This window comes from Gallus gallus, chromosome 12 (genome assembly GCF_016699485.2).
Source record: "Gallus gallus isolate bGalGal1 chromosome 12, bGalGal1.mat.broiler.GRCg7b, whole genome shotgun sequence".
NCBI classification, from domain to species: Eukaryota; Metazoa; Chordata; class Aves; order Galliformes; family Phasianidae; genus Gallus; species Gallus gallus.
The window spans coordinates 15,516,544-15,524,132 of NC_052543.1; the positions used below are offsets into that span (position 1 = coordinate 15,516,544).

At 46.7% G+C, this 7,589-nt stretch overlaps 1 protein-coding gene across 1 annotated transcript; it reads right to left on the bottom strand.

Annotated features, from left to right (window-relative positions):
• Positions 1–702: 702 nt before the first annotated feature.
• LMOD3 (leiomodin 3) lies at positions 703–6,456 on the bottom strand. Its single transcript, XM_015293248.4, has 3 exons — positions 6,018–6,456; positions 3,284–4,630; positions 703–1,223 (listed from the first exon to the last, which is right to left on the bottom strand). Exons 1-3 carry the CDS (start codon positions 6,306–6,308, stop codon positions 1,197–1,199), a joined length of 1,665 nt encoding a protein of 554 aa, XP_015148734.3. The 5' UTR covers positions 6,309–6,456; the 3' UTR covers positions 703–1,196.
• Between the last annotated feature and the right edge of the window lie 1,133 nt (positions 6,457–7,589).

Consider the following 7,589-nt stretch of genomic DNA (forward strand, 5'->3'; position numbering starts at 1 on the left):
TGCCCTGAGCAGCACTAGGATTTAGCTGCCAGAGAACCATTGCAAGCAGTCGTAGGCAGCAAGGAGAGGCTGACCTGCAGGAAGGCCTGCCACAAGCTGCAAAGTGGGCGTTCTGAGTGAGTGGATCAGCCACAAGAAAGCAGTGGAGGTGAATCTTAGCAAAGGGGAAGGCTTGGCTGGGAGGAGGGGAGTGGATCAAAGGTGATTTTACAGAAATAAGCTTTGTAGCTTCCAGTAACTCGGGGGAAAAAAAAAAGAAAAAGCTGATCTCACTTGGCTGTATTCCACAGGAGAGTGACTGGTAGCTGCTGGAGAAAAGTCTTGCAGCAAAACCATCCAATGCAATTAAAAAAGGGGAGGATAAGAAAAAATTCACAACAATATTAAAGTAAAAACAAACCGTGCATATTCAGGTTACAGAGAGAGGGTTAGGGCTCATCCTCCACGTGGTTGAGAGCAGTGTGAGAGGTTGGCAGTGGCATTTTGGTGCATCCCAAGGTGGTGGGGGTATGGAGCCCGATCCAGGGGTGAATTACGTGGAATTAAGATTACAGCTCTCTGAACAGCATGGCATCATCTTTTATGTGCTGGTCAGGAATGAGACCAACCGGACTGCTAGGAAATACACTGGTTTGAAATCCGGATGCACCAGAGCTCCTTCTGTTCTGCAAGCTTCTTACAAGCCATGGATGTGCTGCACACTTCTTATGGAGAGAGCTTTTATTTCATTCATTTCCTTAGCCTAAAAAAGAAAGCTGTTTACATAGAAACCAAATGCTTTTCTCATGGACAAGAGAATAATCAAGGAGCATGTGTGTGAAAAGAAAGATAAGCTAAAGCACAGCGTGTTCCTGCAGAATTGGACAGCAGAAGGACAACATGGAAGCAAAATAGTTTACTGACAAACTAGAAAGACTTAAAGTTATTGATGTCTCTGAGGAAATCCTCCCACAACAAACTGGAGCCTTGAATCCATTTGGCAGACAGATGGCACTGGGATTTTGATACCTGATGAAAACTCTTAGTGCTGATTTTTCCCATGCCAGCCTTTTTCATCACACTGAGAGAAGTGCATATTGCAAGCTTTGTTCCCAAAGAGTCATATACACCACCTGGGTTCTGCAGAAAACTTCTGCTGAAACAACTGCCAGCAAAACTTGAACAGTCTTTGCTCCGAGTTGTTTTCTTTGGGTCTCTCACTCCAACTGCTTTGGTAATGGCACCTGGACAAGGACAAAGAAACAGTAAGGAAAAGAAATTTCTCAAAGCAGTTCAGTTCAACATAGACACTCAAACCTTCAGAAACTGTGAGAGGATCAGAAACGTAATGGCAAGGAGCATCAAGGAGTTCAATTGGGAATTCAGGTTTGTCTGCAGTTTCCCACTTGCAGTCTGTGATGCTTAATGCCCAGTAGATCACTTTATAAGCAATGAGCCTCCCCCCCAAAGAGAGCAAGGACACCTAGGTTGGCTCAAGCAGTAAAGCATAACAGAGTGACACGAATCTGAGGGTATCAAAGCAGAAAAGCAGTTACCAAAAATCACATGAGCAGATAAGAATAAAACCCTAATGCCCTAAATCCAAGCCATTTGGCCTGATACTAGGTGGATCAACAAAAAATCAGCACAAATGGCCTTTGCTTCATCTTTCCGGGTCACCCAAGCATCCGGACATGGCTCCCAGCTCAGCCAACAAGCAGCTCTGGAAGAGCAAACAGCAACAAATCCCACAGCCCTTGTCTGTTAAGGTCTGTCTGGGATTTTGGGTGGGGGGAGGGTGGATTAGGACTGTGCCAATAGGAAGCCACAAGCCCAACTCCTGGTCTGGGGGCAGACCAGTAGCTTAACTCCAGATAAGGGTTCAAGGTCACTGCAGGGCTGATCCCTGCTGATATTTCAGGACAAGACACTGCCTGAAATTACTGAGGGAGCAGTTACTTCGTGCAGACAAATGGAAGCAAAGTGTCCCCCACTGTATAAAAGGGTCAATATTAAGCAACATATTAATTACAAAATACTATTTGACCATTTCTATTTGCAAGGGATTTTCTGTCCTCTGCCTCAGACTTTAGCAACACAAACAGAGGCATCAACATCACTAGCTACGCACATTTTGAACTGCTTTCAATTTTCCTTGAATAAGGGTACAATGCAAAGTAATGCCATGTTACAGGGAAGGCAAAGAATGAGCATCAGAAGCTTCCTGGGAAAATGGTTCTCATCATCAGGCCACCAGGTTCTGTGTGCACCAGCACAGATACCTCCGTGTGCCTCAGGCGAACTTGGCCTCTGATTCTCTGATTCTCCTTCCAGCACCTTAGCGACTTCTTAACACAGAATAAGAATGAGCAACAAAACCCAAATCCATAATTCGTACATTTGTTTAGAAAATCAGTAGAGCACAGGACCAATTATTTTACCTGAGATGCTTTTATGCAGCTCTACAATTGTAAGCAGGCAACCAAGGAAAAGCATCTTCTACCCATCCTGCTGTTATAATTCAAAATGTAAGGCACAGGCTCAGGCCCATGGAAAATAGATTGTAGAGGGGTCTTTGCACCACCTCTGCTATAGAAAGTAGTAATAATAATAGGGCTACAGCATATTTTTTTTAATGGGGACCTAATGACAGATTAAATGAATTCTGTGAAAAAACAACCTGTTGTATCTCCGATCTTATAAGAGCATTTGCATAAGATAATAACTAATACATTATTACCAGCACATTAGCATTGAGTTCCTCTGAGTTTGTTTGCCCCCGACTGAATTTCTTTAACTTTACGACTGTGGAACAAGAGGTCAAAGTCCCACACCTATCACTGGGATTTCACTAATTTTGCCCTATGATGGAGCAAATGAAAGCCAAGAAGGCAGTGGGGCTCTGGTGATGCTGGGGCATCCCCCCCATTGGATGCCATAGAATAACTGCACACAGCTTTGGATGTGCTTGGAAGTCCCACCGTTGTGCTGATGGGTAAAGCCCAGGATGAGAGGTAGTGGCTTTAAGGTGGACCAAGGGAGGTTCAGGTTGGATATTAGCAAAAATCTCTTCTCAGAAAGAGCTGTGATGCAGTGGCAAAGGCTGCTCAGGGAGGTGGGGGGGTTCACCATCACTGGAGGTGTTCAAGAACCATGGAGATGTGGCACTGAGGGATGTGGTCAGTGGGCACGGTGGGGGTGGGTTGGGGTTGTACTTGGTGATCTTAGAGGTCTTTTCCAACCTTAATGATTTCATGAAAATAGCAGCTCTGGAGCATGATCCCCTCCACTGCTAAACACTCACTGGTTTCAGGTACGCGACATTGCTCTGACGAATGTCATTCAGCAGCTGATCTCGGGGTGTTATCTCGACGAGAGGAGGGGGTCTTCTCCTGGGGATCGGCTTCAGGGTCTTGATCACATCCTTGAGATTGGTTTTCTCAGTGGGCTCCACATACTTGGGCACGGCGGCTTTGCGTTGGATCTTCTTCAGCTTGATCACCCTGAAGCTGGGCTCAGCCCCACGCGGCTGCTCAGGGTCTGCGGGCCGCATGCTTTCCTTCCCCCGTCCCTGCGGTGCTGAGGTGGGGATGGGTGGTTTGGGTGCTGGGGGAGCTTCCTGTGGCCTGGGTTGGGGCAGCGGCCCCCCCAGCATCTCCCACATCCCAGGTGGCAAGCCCAGTCCGTTCTCCAGCATGGTGATCAGCTCTCTCTGCTCTTTCATTTGCTGCTGCCTTTGCCCCTCCTGCCTCTTCTGCCTCTGCTTATCCAGGTTCCTGCTCAGCAGGTTGGTCACCACCATCCTGGGCCCCGGCAGCTCGAAGTGGTAGCCCATTTTCAGCAGGGTGTTGTTGGCCTTCAGCAGCCTGGCGATCTCCATCTCAGCCTGGTGGCCCAGCATGCTCCTCTGGTTGTGGAAGCGGAACTCCGTCAGCATCTCGTTGTACTGCAGGCACCTCATGATGGCCACAACGCCCTTCCCAGAGATGAAGTTGGAGTCGATGTTGAGCGTGGTGATGCTCCTGTTCTCACGCAGCATGTTGGCCAGTGCAAACGCAACATTGTCATCGGCTCCCACGTTGGCCAAGCTGAAAGTTTTTATGTTCTTATTCTTCTTCATCGCATTGACAAAGTCTATCAGCATTTCTTTGGGGATGTTCTCTATGTTGTTCAGGTTGAGCTCCTTCATATCTGGATTGTTTTTTCGGACTTTCTCCAGGCTCTCTTCTAAGTTGGTTTGATTTCCTGATGGCCTGGCGCTGAGTTTCATGAAGCTGGTATCCAATGCTAACTTTTTGGGGATGTTCAATTTTGAGATTTTCTTTTCATTTTCTTCTGGCTTTTCTGTGGTTTCCCCTGATTCCATACCTGATTGCTTGCTTGTTTGATCACTGTGATGGTTTTCATTAACACAAGTTTCCTTTGTTTCTGACTCACTCTCATCTTCCTCCTCTTCACCTTCCTCTTCTTCCTCCTCCTCGTCCTCTCCCTCCTCGTTGCTTCCATCTCTGTTCATCTCCCCAGGCTGTGTTACTGCATGAGACACACTCTCATTTTTGTAGTGCCGCTCCTTCCCATCAGCGTCTGGCCCCCTCCTGCCGCCTGCATCTCCAGGACCACCACCATCTCCCATCTCCTCTGCAGTCATTCTCTGCAGGAGACAGAAACAGCCAAAATAACATTAACCTTGTGCTAAAACAATGGGATGGCAGTATTTTCATGCCTCTATGTCCACTACAGAATAATAATACTTAAATGTGCTATGAAAGTCAGTGTGCTGGATTGGTATGGAATGAAAGGACAGTTGCTCTGAAAGTGGCTGTAGGCAAATTTCTCATCTTTGCCCTTTAAGAACATTGACCAATAAATCCTGGATGGATTTAATGCTATGTTAAGGTGGTCCTGAAACCTTTCTGGGGATTAAGGAACTCTGATCCTAATCTACTTCTGGGTTTGGTGTAACTTTTATCATTTCCTTGTCAAGTACCACGAAACGCTATGAGCCCACAAGAAGTCTGGCTGTGTGCTCAGCCTGAGGGAGAAAGGACACATTGTGATAGCAGCAGGGTCAGCTGGCTCACAGACGATGAGGCCGTGTGCTGGTACCTGTGTTATGGAAGCAGCCATGAAAAAAACACAGTAATAACTTGGTTTTATTCTGAGTCCAGAGATAGGAAACTGGGTCTGTACACAGAAAGGCTGAGAGGCAGTGGTGTTTTTGGCATCAAAATACAGCCACCTGCAAGCCTCCCTCTGCCTCTCTCCTCCCCAAGTCACTCTCCTGGATGAGATTTTTAAGAATTTCCCCCCTTTCTGAGGGCAGCCCCAGCACTTTGAAGGTAGAGGGGTTTCTCTGAGCCAGAAGTGCCACAGCTGCCAAGGCAAATCCGCCAAAAACCAAGGATAATGATCCACAGGTTGGGCTGGCCCCATCCTGGCAGATATCTGAGTGTGACCTTAACCTCTATTCAAATCATATGGATAGTACACCAAATTTAAGGACTGCACTGAAAAGGATGGGATCAGTTCATGGAGTTTGAATGCCTGCTCGTTTATGTACGTTCACATTATAAAAATGGGCTGTAGGACTTTTCCCCCAATATGACATTACATTCTACCGATGATTACATTAAACATACTCATTAAACTCAGTGCTCCATGGAAAAGCAATATGATGCCAATCAATGCGCAAAGCCAAACCGATGTCTTATATCCTCCACATTGATTTTCTGAGAGTTTCTCAGTGGTTTGCTTTATTGAAACAGCATTAGGAGGTTCTTCTGTTGAAAACCACATATAAAGATTTAGGAAAACATCTAAATATAAACTTTCATACCAGTCTAAGCTGGATCCTGACACTACTGAGACTTTTAAACCATTTAAACTCATGGTTTATACCATACCAAAGAATGGAAGCAGGGCTAGATTAAGGTATTACAACTACAAAACGGATCCCATAGCAGACACACAGCATTGCAACTACAAAGCAGATCCCATAGCAGACACACAACAGACAGGTGTGAGTTTTTGCTGGTTACCTCAGAGGGCAGGAGGGTGACAGGAACTCTCTCATCCTCAAGCATGCGTCGGGACGCCTTTTGCCAGTACAGGTAGTCCACCAGGGAGCGGTGGTCAAAGCTGCCTGTTGGGGGCTTCTCTGTCTGATCCCTCTGTATCATCCCTGTGGGGAGCTCGGGGTCAGGGGCCATCACCTCCATCTCGCTCTGCAGCTCCTTCAGCTCCTCAGGGGAGAGATTGGCCAGAATTTCATCTTCATTGATGTCCTCGGGGGACACGTCTTCATCAGACGTTTGGCTGAGTTCAGACATATTTGCTCGTTCCCTGCTTCCCCTGTTACTTTATAAAACTAAATAGAAAGATAAATTTGATATTTTTTCCCCCTAGCAGTAGCTCATTTGGTTGAATCGACGACTCTGTGTTTTGGTTATGAGCGGCGGCAGCTCTCGGTCGCAGTGCAGCAGACGGGCAGCACCTCTAAGTCTATATTAAGCTGCACTTGGCTGGATAAAGAGAATTTATGGAGATGCTGCCATGCTCCATTTTCAGCAACGTGTCAGCTGTGCAAACCCTTCTGACATTTCAGTGCAGCTGGTGCGTCCCCCATTGAGATCCAGAGGAGATGGTTGTTTTCTAGGGGAATTTAGCGTGACTTTCAGTGCATGGATTGCCCCCAGCCCATGGGTGGAGTTGATGCTGCCCGCAAGGTGCCTGGGGGAGCTCTGTATGTATAGGAAATTATTATTCTTTATAATTTCATGAGGTGTCTGTATCCATCACATCTCAGATGTCTGAAAACCAGGACTGAGGACAGCAGGGGGATTTCACTACCTTTAGTGAGATCCAAAAACCTGAATATTGCAGGGGAAGTGGTGCAAGGTCACCTGCTATGTGGGCTACAAGCTCTTCCAAGTGTCAGACCCTGGTAAGACAAAGCCCCTGAGATGGGAAGAGGCAGCCAGTGGTCAACACAAAATGCATGACATCCATTTGGGGACGGGTCCATCCCCTCTCCCAATAGTGAGGGTTCCCCAGCACATCACAGCCTGCCCAGGAGCGATGCAATGCCCCACTATGTACACATCCCCACCAGCCTCTCTCTGTCACCAGATATTGGCTGAAAAAATGCATCTCAGGTTCAACCTTTTTCTACTTTGATCTGTCATTTCAGGGACCATCAAGTCAAGTCCTCACCTTATGACCGTGGAAGCATCTTTCATAGGAAAGAAGCTACAGATGTGAAGCTGTGAAACCCAAGTCGCAGTGGGTCAGAGCCCAGTCCCAGTCGTGTTGTACTGGAATCTGCCAGCAGAAAAACCATGTCTGTGAGATGGGGCCTCATGTTGCTGAGTTCTGTAACAAGAACCGTGGTGTTCAAAGCCCTATTAACCTCAATTAAAAAGCCACAAACCACAGGTTGGTGCACCACTGCAAAGAATTCAAAAATCTGAGAATCCAATAAATGGTAAATGTAAAAATAAAAACAAACTAAGCCAAGTACATAGTGCTTCTGTTTGCCCCTTTGGTATTTCAGGGGCCATCCTTATTTTACATTATGCAGTAGCAAGCACAACAGCAGACCCACACATCAA